This window comes from Bos indicus, chromosome 12 (assembly GCF_029378745.1).
Source record: "Bos indicus isolate NIAB-ARS_2022 breed Sahiwal x Tharparkar chromosome 12, NIAB-ARS_B.indTharparkar_mat_pri_1.0, whole genome shotgun sequence".
In the NCBI taxonomy this organism is placed as follows: domain Eukaryota; kingdom Metazoa; phylum Chordata; class Mammalia; order Artiodactyla; family Bovidae; genus Bos; species Bos indicus.
Genome location: NC_091771.1, coordinates 35,648,651 through 35,670,494, shown reverse-complemented (window position 1 = coordinate 35,670,494; position 21,844 = coordinate 35,648,651). Strand labels below are relative to the sequence as shown.

The 21,844-nt window shown below is 49.2% G+C and overlaps 1 protein-coding gene across 1 annotated transcript in view; it reads left to right on the top strand.

The window, feature by feature from the left end:
• IL17D (interleukin 17D) overlaps positions 1-21,521 on the top strand; it is a 31,333-nt gene extending 9,812 nt beyond the window's left edge. Inside the window, exon 3 of the mRNA XM_070800303.1 lies at positions 20,957-21,521. Coding sequence (XP_070656404.1) covers positions 20,957-21,239 — 283 coding nt within the window. The 3' untranslated portion in view covers positions 21,240-21,521. The remainder of the gene's footprint in view (positions 1-20,956) is intronic.
• Positions 21,522-21,844: the final 323 nt, after the last annotated feature.

Here is a 21,844-nt window from a genome sequence, read left to right as displayed (position 1 = left end):
AATATAGTTCCTGTGCTATGGTGTAGGGCCGTGTTTTTTACGCATTGTATATACTGTAGTGTGTATACTAATGCCAAACTCCTAACCTATCCTCCCCCCTTCTCTTTTGGTAACCGCAGGTTTATTTTCTGTGTCTGGGAGTCTGTTTCTGTTCTGTAAATAAATTCATTTGTGTGACATTTTGGATTCCACATTTTAGTGGTATCATATGGTATTTGTTTTTCTGTCTGACTTGACTTAGTATGATTGCCTCTTGGTCCATTTATGTTGCTGCAAATGACATTATTTCACTGTTTTTCGTGGCTGAGTAGTATTCCATTGTATATATGTATCACATCTTCTTTATCCTTCCTCTCTTGATGGTCGTTTATGTTGCTTCCATGTCCTGGCTCTTGTAAATAGTGCTGCAGTGAACACTGGGGTGCACGTGTCTTTTAGAATTGGAGTTTTTGTCTTTTCCAGATATATGCCCAGGAGTGGGCTTGCTGGGTCATATGATAGCTCTATTTTCAGTGTTCTAAGGAACCTCCATACTGTTCCCCACAGTGCTGCACCAGTTTACATTCCCACCAACAGCGTAGGAGGGTTCCATCTTTTCTACATCCTCTCCAGAATTTGTTATTCATATGCTTTTTAATGATGTCCCTTCTCACTGCTCTGAGTGGATTTGATTTCATTTCTCTAGTAATCAGCAGTGTTGAGCACCTCTTATGTACCTTTCGGCCATCTGTATAGCATTTTTGGGAAAATGCCTTTTTAAGGTGTTCTGCCCACTTTTTTAATTTGGTATTTTGGTTTTCTGTTATTGAGTTGTATGAGCTGTTTGTGTGTTTTGGAAATTAAACTCTTATTGGTTGCATTATTTGCAAATATTTTCTCCCAGTCCTTTTGTAGGTAGTCTTTTCATTTAAAAGCTTTTTAAAATGAAAAAGGATTTTAAAAGTAAAGCCTTGTAAGTTTGATTAGGTCCCATTTATTTATTTTTGCTTTTATTTCTGTTGCCTTGGCAGACCAACCTAAGAACACATTGGCAAGATTTATGTCAGATAATGTTTTGCCTGTGTTCTCTTCTTAGAGTTTTATGGTGTCCTGTCTCATTGTTTTAGAACTGTTTTTGCTGCATCCCATCAATTTTGAATCATTGGCCCTTTGTTTTCATTTGTATCTGGGTATTTTAAAATTTCTTCTTTGTTGTTTTTTGGTCGCACTGCGTGGCATGTGGGATCTTGGTTCCCTGACCAGGGATTGAATTCATGTCCTCTGCTTTGGCAGGTGGATTCTTAACCACTGGACCACCGGGGAAGTCCCACCTTGAAATCTTTATTAAGTAGACTGCCTGCCTCCATTTCACCTAGTGCTTCTGGGTTCTTATCTTGTTCCTTGCTTTGGAATGTGTTCCTCTGTTGCCTCATTTTGCCTAGTTAGCTGTTTTTATTTCCATGTATCTGGTAGGTTGGTGTGTGTCCTGTCCTTGGAGAAGTGGCCTCTTGTAGCACACAGGTCCCCTCTGGTCACCAGAGCCGTATGTTGGAGTGAACCCTCTGTGAGCTGCCTGTGTCTTTCTGTTGTGGTGGGCTGACCGCTGTGGGCAGCCTGGGAGGCGTTTTGGGGCCCTGGTACGGTTGGCTCTGGTACTAGGCCTTGTCTTGTGTGGAGGCTGCTGGCCACTGTGGGCTGGTCATAAGGAGTATGGCTACAGGGCCTGGGGGTCCCAGGGACAGTGCTGGCCCATGGTGGGGTTGGCAGGGAGCAATCCCAGGGTGGGGTGCTCTGGGGCCAGTGTTTCTGGATCTTGTGTCAGCTGCTGGGGGACAGGGCTGGGTTCTTGACACAGCTGCTACAGGTTGCAGGGTGTCCCAGGGCCAGTGCTGGCCTGCTGATGAGTGATGCTGGATCCTGGGGGACTTGCTGAGGGGTCCAAGATGTGTAGAGCTCATGGTAGCCTGGGGGTGAGGGGGGGACTGGAGCCTGGGGTGGGGCCTGGGGCAAGTGCTGGCTTAGTGATGGGTGGAGCCAGGTCCCAGATCAATGGTGCCAGGCCTTAGGGACCTGGGCTGATGCCAGCCTGCTGGTGGGAGGGTGGGGCAGTTGGCCGAGGGGCCCAGGCATCTCAGGGCTGGCGTTGTCTGGGCTGTGTCCTGCCATGGCAGACCTCGGTGCTTCCGTGGTCCTGGGGCTGGTGGGGACCCAGGGTTCGGGGGGCTGGGTCCTGGGCTCGCTGGTTGCCAGGCCCTAGGACCCTAGAGCTGGTGTCAGCCCACCAGTTACTGGCACTGGTCCTGAGGGCATGGCCAGGTCCAGGGGTTCTGGGCTTGGTTGCCGGCTCACTGGTGAGTCTAGGGGGGCAGAGGACCCAGGGGTCTTAGGGCAGCCTGTCTGCTGGCAGGTGGGGCTGCGTTTCTGCTCAGTTAGCCGTTTAGTTGAGGAGTCCCAGTACTGGGGCCTCAGGCGGTGGCCAGGGCAGGGCCGGTGACACACTGGAGCAGACCCACGGTGGCATGTGTAGCACCATCATCCATGTGGTGGGAGGAGCTCCAAGGAATGGCCATGCCCGTGACTGTGGCCCCCAGGAGCTCAGTCTCCAGCATCCTGGTAGACAGGGGAGCTGACCTGGGCTTCTCTCAGATTACTGCTCCTGCCCCGGGCCCTCAGGGATGCCCTGATGTAAGCCCTACTGGCCTTTTAAGCCAAACATTCCAGGGGCGCGTCTTCCTGGCACAGGATCCCCAGGCTGGGGAGCCCGGAATGGGCTCAGACCTCTTGTTCCTTGAGTGGGGGAACTTCTGCAATGTAGTTGTCCCCCCGTTTATGGGCTGCTCACCCCCTGCCCCCAGGGGTGCGGGGCTCAGCTGTGCTGTGACTCAGCCCTTCGGCTTGTGTCACCGTTGTTCCTTCTTTACATCTTTAGTTGTAGAAGGTCTTCCCTGGTAGGTTCTGGTCTGTGTTATCAGTAGTTGCTCTGTAAGTATTTGTCATTTTGGTGTGCCTGTGAGAGGACGTGAGATTGGGGTCTTCCTGCTCCACCATCATGGCCGAGCTCCTGGAAAAAGCTGGAGGGGGACAGTGGTGGGCAAAGCATCTGAGTCTTTTTCATTTTAGCATGTGGTTGGTTTACAGTGTTGTGTTAGTCTGTGTACAGCAGAGTGATTCACTTATATGTGTATATACATTTATCGATTCTTTCTCAGATTCTTTTCCTATTTAGGCTATTACAGAATACTGAGTAGGGTTCCCTGTATCATACAGTAGATCCCAGGTCCTTGTTACCTATTTTATATGTAGTAGCATGTACATGTCAACCTCAGTTTCCCAATTTGTCCCCGTACCCTTTCCCTCTGGTAACCATAAGTTTGTTTTCTACATCCATGACTCTACTTTTGTTTTGTAAATAAGTTCATTTCTACCCTTGTTTTGTTTAAGATTCACATATAAGTGATATTATATTTGTCTTTCTCTGACTGACTTCACTCAATATGACAATCTCTAGATCCATCCATGTTGCTGTAAATGGCATTATTTATTCTTTCTTTATGACTGAGCAATATTCCATTGTATATATGTGCCACATCGCCTTTATCCATTCATCTGTTGATGGACATCTAGGTTGCTCCCATGTCCTGGCTGTTGTATATAGTGCCACTATGAACATTGGGCTGCATGTATCTTTTTGAATTATGCTTTTCTCCAGATATGTGCCCAGGAGTGGGATTGCTGAGTCATATGGTATGTCTGTTTTTAGTTTTTTAAGGAATCTCCATACTGTTCACCACAGTGGCTGCACTGTTTACATTCCCACAAACAGTGTAGGAGGGTTCCCTCTTCTTCACACCCTCTCCAGCATTTATTATTTGTAGGTTTTTTTGATGATGGCCATTCTGACCCGTTTGAGATCTCATTGAAGTTTTAACTTGCATTTTGTTAATAATTAGTTATTACTAGACAATAATTCCTGATTCTCCTAATGCTGGGAAAGACTGAAGGCAGGAGGAGAAGGGGATGACAGAGGATGAGATGGTTGGATAGTGTCACCAACTCGATGGACATGAGTTTGAGCAAGCTCCAGGAGTTGGTGATGGACAGGGAAGCCTGGCGTGCTGCAGTCCATGGGGTCACAAAGAGTTTGACATGACTGAGTGACTGAACTGAATTGAATAATTACTGATGTCGAGCATCTTTTAATGTGCTTTTTAAGCTGTCTGTATGGTTTCTTTGGAGAAATGTCTGTGTAGATCTGCTTATTTTTTCATTGGATTGTTCGGTTTTTTGATATTGAGCTATCTATTGTTCAGTCACCAAGTTACGTGTCCGACTCTTTGCAACCCCATAAACTACAGCACGCCAGGCTTCCCTGTGCCTCACCATCTTCCGGAGTTTGCTGAAGTTCATGTCCATTGAATCAGTGATGCCATCCAACCATCTCATCCTCTATCGCCCTCCTCCTCTTGCCCTCAATCTTTTCCCAGCATCAGGGTCTTTTCCAATGAGTCAACTTTTTGCATCAGGTGGCCAAAATATTGGAGCTTCAGCTTCAGCATCAGCCCTTGCAAAGAGTATTCAGGGTTGATTTCCTTTAAGATTGACTTGTTTGATCTCATTGATTCCAAGGAATGCTCAAGAATCTTTTCCAGCACCACAGTTGGAAATAATCATTTCTTCGGTGCTTTGCTGTCTTTATTGTCTAGCTGTCACATCCATACATGACCACTGGAACAACCACAGCTTTGACTATATGGACCTTTGTTGGCAAAGTGGTGTTCTTGCTTTTTAACACAGTGTCCGTGTTTCTCGTAGCTTTCCTGACAAGAAGCGATCGTCTTCTAACTTCAGGGCTGCTGTCTGAAGTGATCTTAGATCTGCAGTGATTTCAGAGCCCAAGCAGAGGAAATCTGTCACTGCTTCCACCTTTTCCCCTTCTGTTTGCCATGAAGTGATGGGACTGGATGCCATGATCTTAGTTTTTTTTAATACTGAGTTTTAAGCCAGCTTTTTCACTCTTCTCTTTCACCTGCATCAAGAGGCTCTTTATAGTTCCTCATCGCTTTCTGCAATTAGAGTGGTATCATCCATATATCTGAAGTTGTTGATATTTCTCCTAGCAATCTTGATTCTAGCTTGTAACTCATCCAGCCCAGCATTTCACATGATGTGCTCTGTGTATAAGTTAAATAAACAGGGTGACAATAAACAGCCTTGTACTCCTTTCTCAATCCTGAACCAGTCAGTTGTTCCATACAGGGTTCTGTTACTTGTCGACCCGCATACAGGTTTCTCAGGACACAGGTAAGATGGTCTGGTATTCCCATCTCTTTAAGAGTTTTCCAGTTTGTTTTGATCCACACAGTCAAAGGCTTTAGCATAGTCAATGAAACAGAGGTAGATGTTTTTCTGGAATTCCCTTGCTTTCTCCATGATCCAGCGAATGTTGGCAATTTGATCTCTGGTTCCTCTGCCTTTTCTAAATGCAGCTTGAACATCTGGAAGTTCTCAGTTCATTAATGCTGAGGCCCAGCTTGGAGGATTTTGAGCATTACCTTACTAGCATGGTAGATGAGTGCAGTTGTCCAGTGGTTTGAACATTAGTACTGCCCTTCTTGGGAATTGGGATGAGGATTGACCTTTTGCAGTCCTGTGGCCACTTCTGGGTTTTCCAAATTTGCTGGCATATTGAGTGCAGCACTTTAACGGCATCATCTTTTAGGATTTTAAATACCTCTTCTGGAATGCCGTCACCTCCACTAGCTTTATTGGCAGCAGTGCTTCCTAAGGCCCACTTGACTTCACACTGCAGAATGTCTGGTTCCGAGTGAGAGGCTACACCATGGTGGTTATTCGGGTCATTACGATCTTTTTTTTGTACGGTTCTTCTGTGTATTCTTTCCATCTCTTGATCACTTCTGCTTCTGTTAGATCTTTACCATTTCAGTCCCTTACTGTGCCTATCTTTGGATGTAATGTTCCTTTGATATTTCCGGCTTTCTTGACGAGATCTCTAGTCTTCCCCTTTCTGTTGTTTTCTTCTATTTCTTTGCGTTGAAGAAGGCCTTCTTGTCTCTCCTTGCTGTTCTCGGGAACTCTGCATTTGGTTGGGTATACCTTTCCCTTTCTCCCTTGCTTTTCGCTTCTCTTCTTTCCTCTATTTGTAAGGCCTCCTCAAAGAACCACTTTGCCTTCTTGCATTTCTTTTTCTTTGCGATGGTTTCGTTCGCTGCCTCCTGTACAGTATCATGGACCTATGCCCATAGTCTTCAGGCATTCTGTTTACTAAATCTAATCCCGTGAAATCTATTCCCTATCTCCACTGCATATTCATAGGGGATTTGATTTAAGTTGTACTTGACTGGCCTAGTGGGTTTCCCTAGTGGTTTTGCTATGAGAAGCTTATGATAAGAGTCATAGTCAACTCCAGGTCTTGTTTTTGCTGACTGTAATCAGTCTGATTTTGGTATTGACCATCTGGTGATGTTCATGTGTAGGGTCATCTTTTGTGTTGTTGAAAAAGTGTGTTTGCTATGATCAGTGCATTCTCTTGGCGGAATCCTGTTAGCCTTTGCCCTGCTTCATTTTGTACTCCCAAGGCCAAACTTGCCTGTTACTCCAGGTGTTTTTTGACTCTCTACTTTTGCATTCCATTCTCTTTTTTTGGTGTTAGTTCTAGAAGGTCTTGTAGATCTTCATAGAAGTGTTCAACTTCAGCTGCTTCACCATTAGTGATTGGGGCATAGACTTGGATTACTGTGATGTTGAATGGTTTACCTTGGATACGAACTGAGATCATTCTGTCATTTTCAAGGTTGAACCCAAGTACTGAATTTCGGACTCTTGTGTTGATTATGAGGGCTACTCCATTTCTTCTAAGAGATTCTTGCCCATAGTAGTAGATATAACGGTCATCTGTATTAAATTCACCCATTCTCGTCCATGTTAGTTCGCTGATTCCTAAGATCTCAGTGTTTACTCTTGCCATCTCCTGCTTGACCACGTCCAGTTTACCTTGATTCATAGACCTAACATTCCAGGTTCCTATGCAATACTGTTCTTTACAGTATCGAATTTTACTTTCACCACCAGACACATCCAGAACTGAGCGTCACTTCTGCTTTGGCCCAGCTGCTTCATTCTTTCTGAAGTTATTAGTGGTTGTCCTCCCCTCTTCCCCAGTAGTACATTGGACACCTTCTGACCATCTTTTGGTGTCATACCTTTTTGCCTTTTTACACAGTTCATGGTGTTCTCATGGCTAGTATACTGGAGTGGTTTGCCATTCCCTTCTCCAGTGAACCATGTTTTGTCAGAACTCTCCACCATGACCCATCCATCTTGGGTGGCCCTGCATGGCGTGGCTCAAAGCTTCATTTAGTTACGCAAGCCCCTTCATCACGGCAAGGCTGTGATCCATGAAGGGGAGCTACCTGAGCTGTTTGTATATTTTGGAGATTAATCCCTTGTTTGTTGCATTGTTTGGAAATATCTTCCCCCATTCTGTGGGTTGTTTATTGCTTCCTTTGCTGTGCATAAGCTTTTAAATTTAACTAGGTCCCTTTTGTTTATTTTTGTTATTATTTTCATTACTCTAGAAGGTGGATTCAAAAAGATACTACAAAAACAAAACAAAAAGATACCGCTATGATTTATGTCAAAGAGTGTTTTTCCTGTGTTTTCCTCTACAAGTTTTGTAGTATCTGGCCTTACATTTAGGTGTTTAATAATCCATATCTTTGTGTATGGAATTAGAGAATGTTCTAATTTAATTCTTTTACATGCTTTCCCAGCAGTGCTTATTGAACAGACTGTCTTTTCACCATTGTGTATTCTTGCCTCCTTTGTTGTAGATGAGTTGATCATAGGTGTGTGGGTCTATTTCTGGGTTCTCTGCCCTGTTCCATTGAGCTATATGTCTGTTTTTGTGCCAATACCATACTGTTTTGATTACAGTAGCTTTGTAGTATAGTCTGAAGTCAGGGAGTGTGATTATTACAGCTTTGTTTTTCTTTCTCAAGAGTAAGATCTTTTGTATTTCCATGTGAATTTTAAAAATTTCTTGTTCCAGTTCTATGAAAAATGCCATTGGGTAATTTGATAGGGATTGTATTGAATCTCTATATTGCCTTGGGTAGGTAGTACAGTTATCTAAAAAATACTCTTCCAATCCAAGAACATGTTCTGTCTTTCCATCTGTTTGTATCATCTTTTATTTCCTTCATCAGCATCTTATAGTTTTCAGAGTACAGGTTTTTTGCCTCCTTAGGTAGATTTACTCCTAGGTATTTTATTCTTTTTTGATGAGATGGTAAATGGGATTGTTTCTTGAATTTCTCTTTCTAATATTTTGTTTAGTTAGAATATCAGTCAGTTCAGTTGCTCAGTCATGTCTGACTCTTAGCGACCCCCTGGACTGCAGCTTGCCAGGCTTCCCTGTCCATCACCAACTCCTGGAGCTTGCTCAAACTCATGTACATTGAGTTGGTGATGCCATCCAACCATCTCCTTCTCTGTTGTCCCCTTCTCCTGCCTTCAATCTTTCCCAGCATCAGGGTCTTTTCTAATGAGTCAGTTCTTTGCATCATATGACCATAGTATTGGAGCTTTAGCATCAATCCTTCCAATGAATATTCAGGACTGATTTCCTTTAGGATTGACTGGTTTGATCTTCTTGCAGTCCAAGGGACTCTCAAGAGTCTTCTCCAACACCACAGTTCAAAAGCATCAATTCTTTGGCACTCAGCTTTCTTTATAGTCCAACTATTTCACATCCATACATGACTATTGGAAAAACCATAGCTCTGACTAGATGGAGCTTTGTTGGCAAAGCATGTCTGTTTGTTAATATGCTGTCTAGATTTGTCATAGCTTTTCTTCCAAGGAGCAAGTGTCTTAATTTCATGGCTGCAGTCACCATCTGCAGTGATTTTGGAGCCCCCCAAAATAGTCTGTCACTGTTTCCATTGTTTCCCCATCTAGAGTATAGGAATGTATATTTTGTATCCTGAAAGTCTAAAAATTTTTTGTTTAGTTATTATTTTGTAAAATATTGGTTGTGCTGGGTCTTCATTGCTGCCCAGGCTTTTTCTCTAGTTGTGACGATGGGGCTACTCTGCAGTTGTGGTGTGTGGGCTTCTCATTGCGGTGGCTTCTCTTGTTGCAGAGTGAGGGCTCTGGGGTGCATGGGCTCAGTAGTTGTGGTTCCCGGGCTCTAGAGCACAGACTCAGGAGTTGTGGCCCTGAGGCATGTGGGATATTCCCAACCCAGGGAGTGAACCTGCATCTCTTCCATTGGCAGGCCAATTTATTACCATTGAATCACCTGGGAAGCCCTGTATCCTGACACTTGACCAAATTCACGGAGTCTAGTAGTTTTCTGGTAGTGTCTTTAGGATTTTCTATGTATAGTATCTTGCTTCTGTGTATAGCCTGAGTGTCATTACCTTCAGTCATAGAGCATCTTTCCTGGTAGGTTCTGGTCTGTGTTATCAGTAGCTGCTCTGTAAATGTTTGTCATTTTGGTGTAAATGTTTGTCATTTTGGTGTGCCTGTGAGAGGACATGAGTTCGTGGTCTTCCTGCTCCACCATCATGGCCAAGCTCCAAAAAAAGGGGTTGGGCAAAGCATCTGAATTTTACAGTGGAAAGCAGAAAGGGAAATTTACCAGTCATGAGGAAAGAGCAGACACTGGAGAAACGGAGCTTCAGTGGGTCATGACAGCCGCCCATTTCCCAAGAGCCTTGGCTTGGCGGGAACCGTGCGCTCTCACAGGCTGCACGGAGGTCAGAGCCCTGGGACCCAGAGCCTGGGTGTACGGGGCGGGGGCCCAGCCAGGATGCAGGTGCAGAGGCCACTGTTCCCCTGCTGTGCTCCCACCCATGGGCTCTTAGAAAAGCAACATTCAGCCTCCAGAATAGAAAAATATTTTCTCATTCACTTTGTGGCATCCTGTTTATTTCTCTTAAGCTTAGAAACAAATATGACAAAAATAAAATCAGTGTGGTTGCTCAATAGATATTTTTAAGCTACACTGACATATTAAGGAACCTATTATAAGAACACAGGTTTATTAGGGTTTAAAGATACACATTGCTGTATTGACTCCCCAAAGATAAATACCCTCCAACACGCTGTGTAATTTTTACTTGTTTATATTCCTCAATTTTGGGTATAGTCTAAAGATAACTTTCCTTTGGGGTTTATATTTTTAGGCTTTGCTACTTTTCTTTGTTGATTCCTCCTGGATCTTTAAGTCACCACACCTACGTTTATTCTGTAGTAGACAAGCGCATGGATCAAGCAGCAGCTCGGGAATAAACGGAGGGAGAAAGCAGCAGAACAGGGAGGGGGGCGGACCAGCAGGGGAGGCCGAGGACCTGACAGGCGGGGTGGGGGCCGCCATCTGTGGGGCCGGGGGGATGAGCCTGCCTGGGGGACCTGCACGGGCGTCCCGGGGTTAGGGGGCGGTGGCAAAGTGGAATTTTCCCACGAGAACTCAGTTGGCTCTGCTCTCTGCACCCCAAACTCTGTGCAGGTAACTGGGGAGCAGGGGTGGAACACCAAAAGCTTTTGGAGGGGGTCACCCCTGTCCCAGCCAGGCCAGCAGGGTGCCCACAGGGGTCATCCTCATTCCCACGAGCCCCTCAGTGGGTGTTTGTTGATGTTGGTTTCAGGAGGTTGAAACAGGTGCTCTCTCCCCCAACCCCCACCCCCGACCCCACGTCAGCCGCCCTCCTCGCAGTGCCCCCTCGTGGAATCCACTGCCCAGGGCTATGCCCTGGACATCATTTTTTCTTCACTGTAAAAGAACTGTAAAATTGTAAATAATATTTTTTTTTTCGTATTTATTTGGCTGTGCGGGGTCTTAGTAGTGGCGTGTGGAGTCTAGTTCGACCAGGAATTGAACCCAGGTCCCCTGCACTGGGAGCATGGAGTCTTAGCCACTGGATCACCAGGGAAGTCCCGGTAAAAGAATATTAAGTGGAGTAGAGAGGTAAAGAGCCTGACGCTGGGGACAGCCCTCCCCTTTCTTAGTCTCCCTGCTTAGCTTTGTCTCTAAGACCTCCCTCCCCTAGTGCAGGGTCAGACCCGTGTTCAGGCACCTAGGGCACGGTGCCCATGGGCAGGAGTGGGGCTCCCAGGGGTGGCCGCTAGGGGGCAGCACCGGCCCACCCGCCCTCAGCCCTTGCGTCTTTGAACCTGGGGAGCCATGTCTCTGTCTCCTTTGCAAGTTCACTGCCGCCTGGGGCTGTTTCACTGTCCTAATGACTTAGAAAGGAAGCTTTCAGCCCTCACCGGGGTCTGTGTCTTGTCTACACATCGTCGCGGGCGCTGAGTCCTTTCTGTTACGAAGGGCAGGGAGGGAGGGAGAAGAGGGCCAGGCGGGTGGCCTCCAGCCACAGCATGTGACACATAGGGGTGGGGGCGGGCATCCTCAGACTCCGAGGTAGAGAAAGGACAAGCTCATTGTTGAAACCTGCTTGTTAAATGTTGGCGTGACTCCCTGGCATATTTTTACGGATAAATGACTTTAATAAGTCAAGATCCTGTATCGTTTTTCTTTTTCTCCAAGCTTCTCAGAGCACAGCAGGCTTGGCTCCAGCCACCACTGTTTGAGAGTAAAAATACAAGTGCCATTGGGAGCCTTGTCACAGGGTGAGAGTGTTGTGCCTTAAAGGTTGTCTTCTCCGACTGCTGGGTCTTGCTCTACGTGGTTTCCTTGGGTGCATGACTGTTCCATGACGTAGTCACTTCTCAGATCCTGATGTCCGGATACAGTGTCTGTGCTCTTCAGGCCAACATGGGGCCGGGCAGGCAGAGGGTGGACAAACTCTTGGCATCCATCTTCCAGAGCCGCCTGGTGAGGCTTGGAGGAGGGCGGTGCGTGCGCTGCCCCCAGCTGACGAGGTCAGGGAGACGGTAACCTTCCAGAAGCTCCTCACGAGGGGGTGGCCTGCCCGCTCACCCCAGGGACAGCGCGAGAACATGGCTCCGACCCCAGATTCTGCTGCTTCCCTGGAGCCTCTGTGGCAAGAGTTCTGTTTTCCTTTGAAGAGACCTGCTGGCTGCCCAGAATGCGTGGCATCTGCCCCGAGGGAGGAGACGGCCAGGGACTTCTGGCTTACCTGGCCCCTTCTCTGTCCCTGGGCAGCTCTTGGTCCTCCAGTGTCTCCGGGCTCTTCCCTGACCTCCAGGTGGGCGCGACTGCTGTGGCCTCAGTGGGTTCACCCTTTCCAAGACCCCCGGTGGTGGGGCTGAGCCCCGGGGAGCCTCCGGTCCCCCTGCAGGGATGGGAATGGGGACCAGCCTGGCGGGCAGAGAACCCCATGGGTCTGGCTCAGCTTCAGGATGGCAGCATGGTGGCCTCGGCCTGGGGTGATTGACCCTGGCTGTCCTCACCGGCATGGGGCCAGGTGCTCCCAAGGGGTGGCCTCGGGGTCTGAGTGGGTCAGGCCTGCTGCCCTCCCCACGGCCCTCCCCTGGGATGCACCACCCAGGTTCCTGTCAGGCAGGGCCATGTCGAAGGCCTGTCTGGCTTGGCCTAAGTGCCGGTGCTGAGGTCTTCTGTCCCCTCGTCCCCTTCCCTCCCCCCAGCTGTGGGGCCTTTTCCACAGAGAACCACAGACCCCATCTTGGTGCTTCGTGGCCTCAGACCTGGGCCTGGTGCCCTCCGCTTGGCTGGGCAGGATTGTCTAGGGGGCTTTCAGGCCTGGCCCTGGGCTGAGCTCCAAGCCCTGGGGAGGGCTCAACTGCCTGGCTATGTCTGGCAGTCTCAGCACCACTCTGTCCATGCTGGGTTAGCAGTGGCCTTGAGCTCTAGTTAGACTCCTCGGCTGGGGTGTCCCAGCGGGTGGTGGGGGGCATCCTGAGATGGAAGTGTATCGGAAAACGCTCCCCACCTCCGAGGTGCCTGGGGCTACAGCCCAGCTGGGGGGCTTCTGTCCTGGGCCTCCTGGTGGCTAGAGGGCTGAGCTCCTGGGTGTGGCCTGAAGGGTGAGAAGTCAGGGCTGTCACAGGCCCCACGTCACCATGTGCTTCTGGAAACCAGTTTGGAAGCCTGGTTTCTGCCCCAGTTGCACCCATGCAGGAGACGTTCCGGCTCTTGGGAAGGGAACATGCCCCCTAAACTTCCCCAAGGGCCACTGCTGTTACTAGCTGTTACCTTGATGGCTGGTGGGAGGTCCCCCTGTCCTTCCCCATCACGGTCTAGGCTATTCTGGGCCCTTTTCTGTCTGTGTGAATTTTAGGGTCAGCTTGCCAAGTTTTAAAAGAGATTGACAAGAACTGCACGACTTGACAGATTACTTTGGGCAGAGTCTCTGATACCTTGGAACCTCGGGATTACAGGCATCTTTTTAAAGCAGAAAACATTGGTAAAAATGTAACTTTATCAGTCCTGCCTTCAGGAAGCTGGGGGACCTCCACTTTGCCGAGAACCAGTGGGAGTGACGTGCCCCTCTTGCTGGTTGGTATCCAGGTCAGAATGAAATTGTAGGTTCAGGACCCTCATTCCAGGCCACCCCTTTAAGAAAGTCTGTTGACCTTGGGATCTGGGGACCCTGGGCTGTTGAGGCCACTTCCTCCAGTGCTTGTGGCGGAGGGCCTTTCCCCACTTCTTCCCGGCTTTGGGGTCTGGGGTCTTGAGACTGACTGCTGTGAAAGAGACGACCCCACAGCCTCTGTTGTTTGTGGACTAGTTTGTGTTTTGCAAAGAGGGAGGGTGGGTTTGTGCACTGACTCGGCAGCTCTGTCCTCGACCTGCTCACCGTCCTCATGAGCTGCTTCAAATTGTTTCCTATGGTCTGGGGCCCGGCGGCTTTTCCTGGCCCTGCCGTCACCCACATTCCTCTGGGCTCGGTTTCCATCCCCTCCTCACGTCCTTTGTTCCTGGATTAAGCCGGCCAGCTGTCGCTGCCTCCGGCCAAGCTTCACATGTGGGTCCCAGCAGAGGAGACCTGGCCCGGTTCCCGTTCCCCTAGGCGGGCGCGCACGCAGAGCAGCTCTGTGGTATGTCCTTGTTGGTGACAGGGACAACCCCTCTGGTGGCTCTTGATGGCAGTGTTCTTCACAAAGTGCTCCAGTCAAGAGTCTTTCTGGGATCTTAAGGCAGGAGGTTGCGGGGGATCCGCTTGAATGTGCATCTGTTCTGTGTCCCGAGGCATCTGGGTCCCTCCCCTCTCCCCGCTGTGGTCCCCACAGGCCCCCTGGTGCTGGGTGCCATGGCATGGATGCGTGGTGCCCCTCCCTTGGCAGCATCTCTGTGTTTTGAGAGAAACCCTGGCCATGAACCCAGATGCTACATGATGGGCGGGGGTCTTGTCCAAGCGCCTTGGCCAGCGCGTCCCCAAGGCCGACTGGTGGGAGAGGGGTGGATATTTTTAGTCGGATGAGGCTTCTGACCCGTCGCTGCATCCAAGCAGCCGTCAGGTCCCCTAGCCAGTGACACGGGGACTGTCACCCGTGTCAAAAGAGAAACCCCAGCCGCGAAAGGGATCTTTGTGCCCCAAGGTCAGACTTAGGTCACAAATGTGGAAGCTGTGCAGGGCCTCTGCCAGGCCAGTTCTGTCCCTCCCGTGGCGGTGTCCACACTGCCTGAGCACCCCCGTGTCGCCCTGAGCCTGTCTGCCACTCACAGCCCTTCGTGGCTCCAAGGGACGGAACTCCAGACTCTGCTCTGGGCTTCAGGGCTCCTGCCACCTCACAGATTTCTTACAGGTCCCTGCCCCACTGCACACACATGTGCACCCACACATGCACGGCCATTCCCCCAGGTGTGCTGCTCCCTGCCCAGCAGTTCTCTGTCCTCACCTCACTGCTAGGCCTCCCTCGGGGCCTGCGCGGAGTGTCCTGACCCCTGGCTGACAGTGTCAGGTTCAGAGGCACATGGTCACTGTGTGTGTGTGTGTGTAGGCACGCGTGCATGTGTACACACTCACAAGTTTGGTAGTTTATCTAACAGGTAAGGACTCTTAACAAAACCACAGTACCATTAATACACCTCAAAGTGAATACTTCCTTAATATCTTCAAATAGTCTGGTTCAGATTTTCTTGTCTCATATTTTTAAAACTTAAAAATTTTTCTCTTATTATTTAATCCTATGCTTTGAAATAATTTCAAAGTAACAGAAAAACCTGTGAAACTAGCACGAGGAAATCCCCATGCCCTCTGCCCAGACATCAGCATCACCGCTCAGCACGATGAGGACGCGTGTGAAGGCGGTGCTGGGTTCCGGGACGGGCAGAGGGTCCTGGCGGTGCCTCTTTACTGCCTGGGGTCCAGCCTTGGGGCAGCTCAGGGCCCTCAGTCTGTGACGGTCCCTCCATCCTTTGTCGTGGCACTTTGTGACACTCTAAAACAATGCTGGAGTGTTGTTTTGTTGAATGTCCCTCTCTAAGGGTTTGATGTTTTTTAAGCAATCATATAATTTCTCATCCAAATGAAAACACTTGTTAATTGGGACTCGGTTCCTTACTGCACCCGACTCATCTGGAGGTGTAAACCAGGTCAGCAATGCTCGGGCACTTAGTCTCTCTGCTCAGGCTCTTAGTTTGTTGAGATATAATCGACAGGTTGTGTTAGTTACAGTTGTACAGTATAATGATTCAATATCTGCATATGTAACAAATGATCACCATGATAAATCACTATCTCCTAGAGTTTGCTCAAACTCATATCCATTGAGTTGTTGATGGTATCCAACCATCACATCCTCTGTTGCCTCCTCCTCCTCCTCCCTTCAGTCTTTCCCAGCATCAGGGTCTTTTCCAGTGAGTTGGCTTTTCCCATCAGGTGGCCAAAGGATTGGAGCTTCAGCATCAGTCCTTTCAATGAATATTTAGGGTTGATTTCCTTTAGAATGGCTTCCCTGGTAGTTGAGCTGGTAAAGAATCCGCCTCCAATGCAGGAGACCCTGGTTCAATTCCTGGGTTGGGAAGATCTGCGGAGAAGGGACAGGCTACCCACTCCAGTATTCTTGGGCTTCCCTTGTGGCTCAGCAGGTAAAGAATCCACCTGCAATGCAGGAGACCTGGTTTTGATCCCTGGGTTGGGAAGGTCCCCTGGAGAAGGGAAAGGCTTTACCCACACCAGTATTTTTTTTTTAATTAATTTATTTTAATTGGAGGCTAATTACAATATGGTAATGGTTTTTGCCATACATTGGCATGAATCAGCCATGGGTGTGCATGTGTCCCCCATCCTGAACCCCCCTCCCACCTCCCTCCCCATCCTATCCCTCAGGGTTGTCCCAGCACAACAGCCCTGAGACCCCTGTTTCATGCATCAAACCTGGACTGGCGATCTATTTCACATATGGTAATATACATGTTTCAATGCTGTTCTCTCAAATCATCCCACCCTCACCTTCTCCCAGAGTCCAAAAGTCTGTTTTTTATCTCTGTGTCTCTTGCTCTCTCACATATAGGGTCATCTTTACCATTTTTCTAAATTCCATATATATGTGTAAATATACTGTATTGGTGTTTTTCTTTCTGACTTACTTCACTCTGTATAATAGGCTCCAGTTTCATCCACCTCATTAGAACTGATGCATCCTTTTTAATAGCTGAATAATATTGCATTGTGTATATGTACCACGCCTTTCTTATCTATTTGCGGATGGACATCTAGGTTGCTTCCATGTCCTGGCTATTATAAACAGTGCTGCGATGAACATTGGGGTACACGTGTCTCTTTCAGTTCTGGTTTCCTCAGTGTGTATGCCCAGCAGTGGGATTGCTGGGTCATAAGGCAGTTCTATTTCCAGTTTTTTAAGGAATCTCCACACTGTTCTCCATAGTGGCTGTACTAGTTTGCATTCCCACCAACAGTGTAATAGGGTTCCCTTTTCTCCACACCCTCTCCAGCATTTATTGTTTGTAGACTTTTGGATAGCAGCCATTCTGACTGGCGTGGGATGGTACCTCATTGTGGTTTTGACTTGCATTTCTCTGATAATGAGTGATGTTGAGCATCTTTTCATGTGTTTGTTAGCCATCTGTATGTCTTCTTTGGAGAAATGTCTGTTTAGTTCTTTGGACCCATTTTTTGATTGGGTCGTTTATTTTTCTGGTATTGAGCTGCATGAGCTGCTTGTATAGTTTTTAGATTAATTGTCAGTTGCTTCGTTTGCTATTATTTTCTCCCATTCTGAAGGCTGTCTTTTCACCTTGCTTATAGTTTCCTTTGTTGTGCAAAAGCTTTTAAGTTTATTAGGTCCCATTTGTTTATTCTTGCTTTTATTTCCATTACCCTGGGAGGTAGGTCATAGAGGATCCTGCTGTGATTTGTGTCGGAGAGTGTTTTGCCTGTTTTCCTCTAGGCCACTCCAGTATTCTGGCCTGGAGAATTCCACTGGACTCGACTGAGCGACTTTCTCTTTCCTTTAGGATTAACTGGTTTGACCTCCTGGCTGTCCAAGGGACTCCTAAGAGTTTACTGTCTTGGCAACTCTTAAATATGCCACAGCATCGTTAACTAGTCCTCATGCTGTGCTGTGCATCCCCACAGCTTATAACCAGAACTTTGTACCATGGACGCCCTGTACCGTTTTGCCCACCCTCCACTCCCTGCCCTGGCAAACACTGGTCAGTTCTCTGTGTCTATGATTGTGTTTTGTTTAGATGTCACATATAAGTGGGATCACACGGTGTTTATCGTCCTCTCTGACTTCACTTAGCATAATGCCTTCAAGTTCTATCCACGTTGTTGCAAATGGCACGATTTCATTCTTGATCATGGCTGAACGATACTCCATTGCATATATACCGCGTCTTCTCTGTCCATTCATCCACTGGCGGTCACTTAGGTTGTTGCCATGTCTTGGCTGTTGTAAATAATGCTGCAGTGATCATATGTCTTTAAAGGTGGTGTTTGTTTGCATTGGATAAATACCCAGCAGTGAAATTGCTCTATTATATAGTAGTTCTATTGTTACTTTTTTGAGGAATCTCCGTATTATTTTCCACAGTGTCTGCACCAATTTACACTCCCACGAAGTGTACACAAAGGTTCCCTTTTCTCTGTGTCCTCAGCAATAGTTATTTCTTGTCTTTCTGATGACTGCTATTCTTTCAGATATAGGTGACATCTCATTGTGGTTTTAATTTGCATTTGTCTAATAATTAGTGATGGTGGACATCTGTCCATGTGCCTGTTGGACATCTGTATGTCTTCTTTGGGAAAATGTCTGTTTAGGTCTTGTGCCCATTTTTAAATCACATTTTTATTTTTTGGTTTTGAGTTACACGAGTTCTTTGTGTATCTTGTGTATTATCCCCTTATATATGGTTTGCAAATATTTTCTCCTGTTCAGCGGGCTGCCTTTTCATTTTGCTGGTGGTTTCTCAAGGCTCTTTTTTTTTTTTTTTTCAAGGCTCTTTTAATATTTAATTGCCCTGCCTCTTTTCCCTCTTGGAATGAAACCTGTTGAGTTTCTCTCTACACTTCCATGAATGATCTTATTTAACTACTATTCATGTGCTAATAATGTAAAAATCTCCCTCTTCAGCTAAGATCTCTCCTGGGCTTCAGCCTGTCTTCCACTCTGTACCCCGAGGGACCTAAACTCCAGGAGACTGGGTCACTTCTTCCTTTAACACCCTGCTGCCTTCAGGGTCAGACCCTCCACTGAGGGCTCCAGCTGCACCAGTTCTCCTGGGTGGCCCCTCCTAACTGACGTGGTCCCAAGTCTAGGCTCTGACCTCTGCCCAGAGGCCCTTCCTCTCCTCCACCTGGACCAATCCACCCGGGCTCCGCTTTGCCAGGAAGCCGCTCGTGCTGCCATGGCTGGGTTAACTGTTTCTTTGTACATTTACCCCGGAGAGAGTGAGTCCTTGGACAACAGATGACTGTATTATTTCATCTGTATTCCTACTGCCTGAAACATCCCTGGCACTCAGGTGTTTGTTGAATGTGAGCGGAGATATTATAATACATTTCTTGTCCTTCTAATGCTAAGTTAAGGTGTGAATGACAGGAAGCTGAGGGGTCGAGTCAGACCCACCCTCTCACCATCTGCTGTGCGGCACTGGGTGGGCTTTGGAGCAAGAGGGGACGACAGGTGCAGCCCTCACCTTTCCCTCCCAGGGGAAGGGGAGGAAAAGGTGCATTTATGTCTGAGAGGCCCCAGGTGTTGTAGGAATATGGGGAAAGTCAAGGTTAACTTTGATTAAGGCAATCTGAAAACTCTCTAAGATTCTGACTTGCACTGGACCTTAAGAAATGAGATTAGTATGGGGGAGAGTTCATTAACCTTGAGCAAAGCTCAGCCGTGGCCCCCACCAGGCGTCCCACTACGGGACCGGGCAGTCTGCCCAAGCTCAGGGAGGTGTGCGTCAGGAGCAGGTTGTGGAGGCCTTTGGAGGCAAAATGGAGGAGCTGATGTTCTTCCTGACGTGACCCCCACTCCTGCCTGGAGGCGTTCCGGGGGGTCTGTGCCCTCATTGAAGGATGGGAATGAGGCGGTTCAGGGCTTGGAGAGTTGGAAAGGTAAAGCTCTTGCAAAGGCAGGGCTGACAGTTAAGTGATGAAAAGCTCGTAACATGTTACCAGCCCTGTGTGTGCACACTGGACAGGCTCGGTGTGGATCTGAGGTCCTGGGGCAGACAGGGGTGTTTGCCAGCCGGCCCTGCCGCCCTCCTCCTGCTCAACTCAACAGATTTCTGCCCCCACCCCCTACAGCAATGAGAAGAGAATTGGGGCGGGGGACGGTCCACGCCTGAATTGGCTCTCCCTCTCCATTGCGATGCCTGTCTTGGTCACCTGACCTTATCCCCACATCCATGTGGTGGCCAAGGACTCGGATATGTCCCTCTGGGCAGTGAGGCGCTTGGGGGCAGGTGCGTGGTCCCTGAGTTTAAGCACCCCCCTCCTTCCCTGGGGCCACAGATCACCCCACACAGACCGTCCTAGCTCTTTCCTGCTAAGTGGCTTGTACTCAGCGTCATCAGGTGGACTTGTTGCTGCCAAGATGCCATTTCTGGGTCTTCCTGCTCAGTCATCTGCTCCATCAGTGTCTAAAGATGCTGAACCCAAAGGAGGAAGCGAGCCATGGACCTTCCCTCAAGTCAGGGGCCATGGCTGCCCCCAGGCTGTGGGCAGTTAGCCTGGCTGACATGGTCTCCTGCCTCCAACGCTGACAGCCGGTCAGGTTCCACCTCCCCACCCTGTCAACTGTCACGTGTCTTCCCGCACCTGTGCTTCCATAACTGGTTGTGTGAAGGTCCTTCTTAGCTGGACACTTCTTAATTCAGCTGCTGCCCGGAAGTCCCAGGCACTGCAGGCCAGGGAAGACCAGTCCAGAGAGGTCCCCTTGGGCTGATCTCGTTTGGTTCATTTCTGTCCTGTGCTCCCGTGGGGCTAGCATTCCGGGGCCTTCCCAGGTGTGACCGGCATACAGTGTGTCCCCCATGAGGTCAAAGGTCACAGCTGTGACTCTTGAGACTAAAGGGTCACAAGGGATAGGCTCTAGAAGAGGGCAGATGAACAGTGATGAGAGTCTGGGGTCATGGCAACCTTGTGACGTGGGGGATGTTAGGGAGGAGTGCTGGTCCCCACTAGTGACTTCCGGGTTTCAGGGAGGTGTGGTCAGAGTCCGCCGGCGGCTGTAGGCCCGCCGTGGGCCGCTGACGCTTTGGATTTGGCATCTGACCAGGAAGTAGGGTGACATGGAGGAACATGGAGTGGTCAGGTTTAGGGTCTCCTTCACTTTCCAAGTCCTGGCCTGCCCGCCCCCTCTCCGTGTCACTCAGCCCCTTCGCGTGGGCAGGGCGGTGGGTGGACCTTGATGGACAGAGGGACCTGGGTCTGGGCCTCCTGAACGGGTCTGGCGGTTCGGGGTGGGAGGCCACAGGACCCTTGGAGGAGCTGCAGGCTCCAGGCTGAGGAGGGGCATCTCCCTTTTCGGGGTGTGCGGTAGACTCCGGGCGTGGTTCAGGGAGCGTGGCCCGGGCCCCAGCGCCGCCCTCTCCCCGCAGGATCTCCTACGACCCGGGCCGCTTCCCGCGGTACCTGCCCGAGGCCTACTGCCTGTGCCGGGGCTGCCTGACCGGGCCACGCGGGGAGGAGGACGTGCGCCTGCGCAGCGCCCCAGTGCTCGTGCCTGCGGTGGTCCTGCGCCGCACCCCGGGCTGCGCAGGCGGTCGCGCCGTCTACGTCGAGGAGTATGTCACTGTGCCCGTGGGCTGCACCTGCGTGCCCGGGCCGGACAAGGATGCGGACGCCGCCAACTCCAGCCTGGACAAGTCGGCCCGGCCCTGACCGCCCACCCGGGACCCCGGGCCCGAGGAAACGTGCCCAGCGGTGGACAGGACCGGACTGGATCCTGTGGTGGGCTGCCCCGGACTTCCTCGAGCAGGAGCGCAGGGCGGCCGGAAGGTGATGGGGACTGGGAAGGGTGGCCTGCCTCGCCCCCCAGGACCACGGGAGGGGTGAGCCTCAGAGGACAGACTGATGCTTGCAGTCTTTTTTAAAAAGTAGAGTGTAATCCGTTTATTCAGCTATTTTTTTCAATAGGGGCAGGAACAAAGTATTTTCATATTAGCCATTTTGAGCAAGTATATTGTTTTTACCTGACCTGTAAACATTTTATAAACATTGTTTTCACTTCCTCAGCAGGAATTTTTAGAAGCTCAGGTAGGCTAACTCTTCGGTTGGTCACCAGTGGACATGGCTGGACAGGACCTGCCCTCCCTATGGGCAGCTCAGCTCACCCCAGTCTTTATTCATGAGGATATAAATCACCACAGGTTTATACAGGTAGAAAGTTTTTCACTTTTCAAAGTCAGGGGCCAGTTTGTGGACAAGAGGCAGTGAGGTCAGAGCGTGGTATGTAAGGTCTGTGCCAATTCCCAGGTATCTGGCTA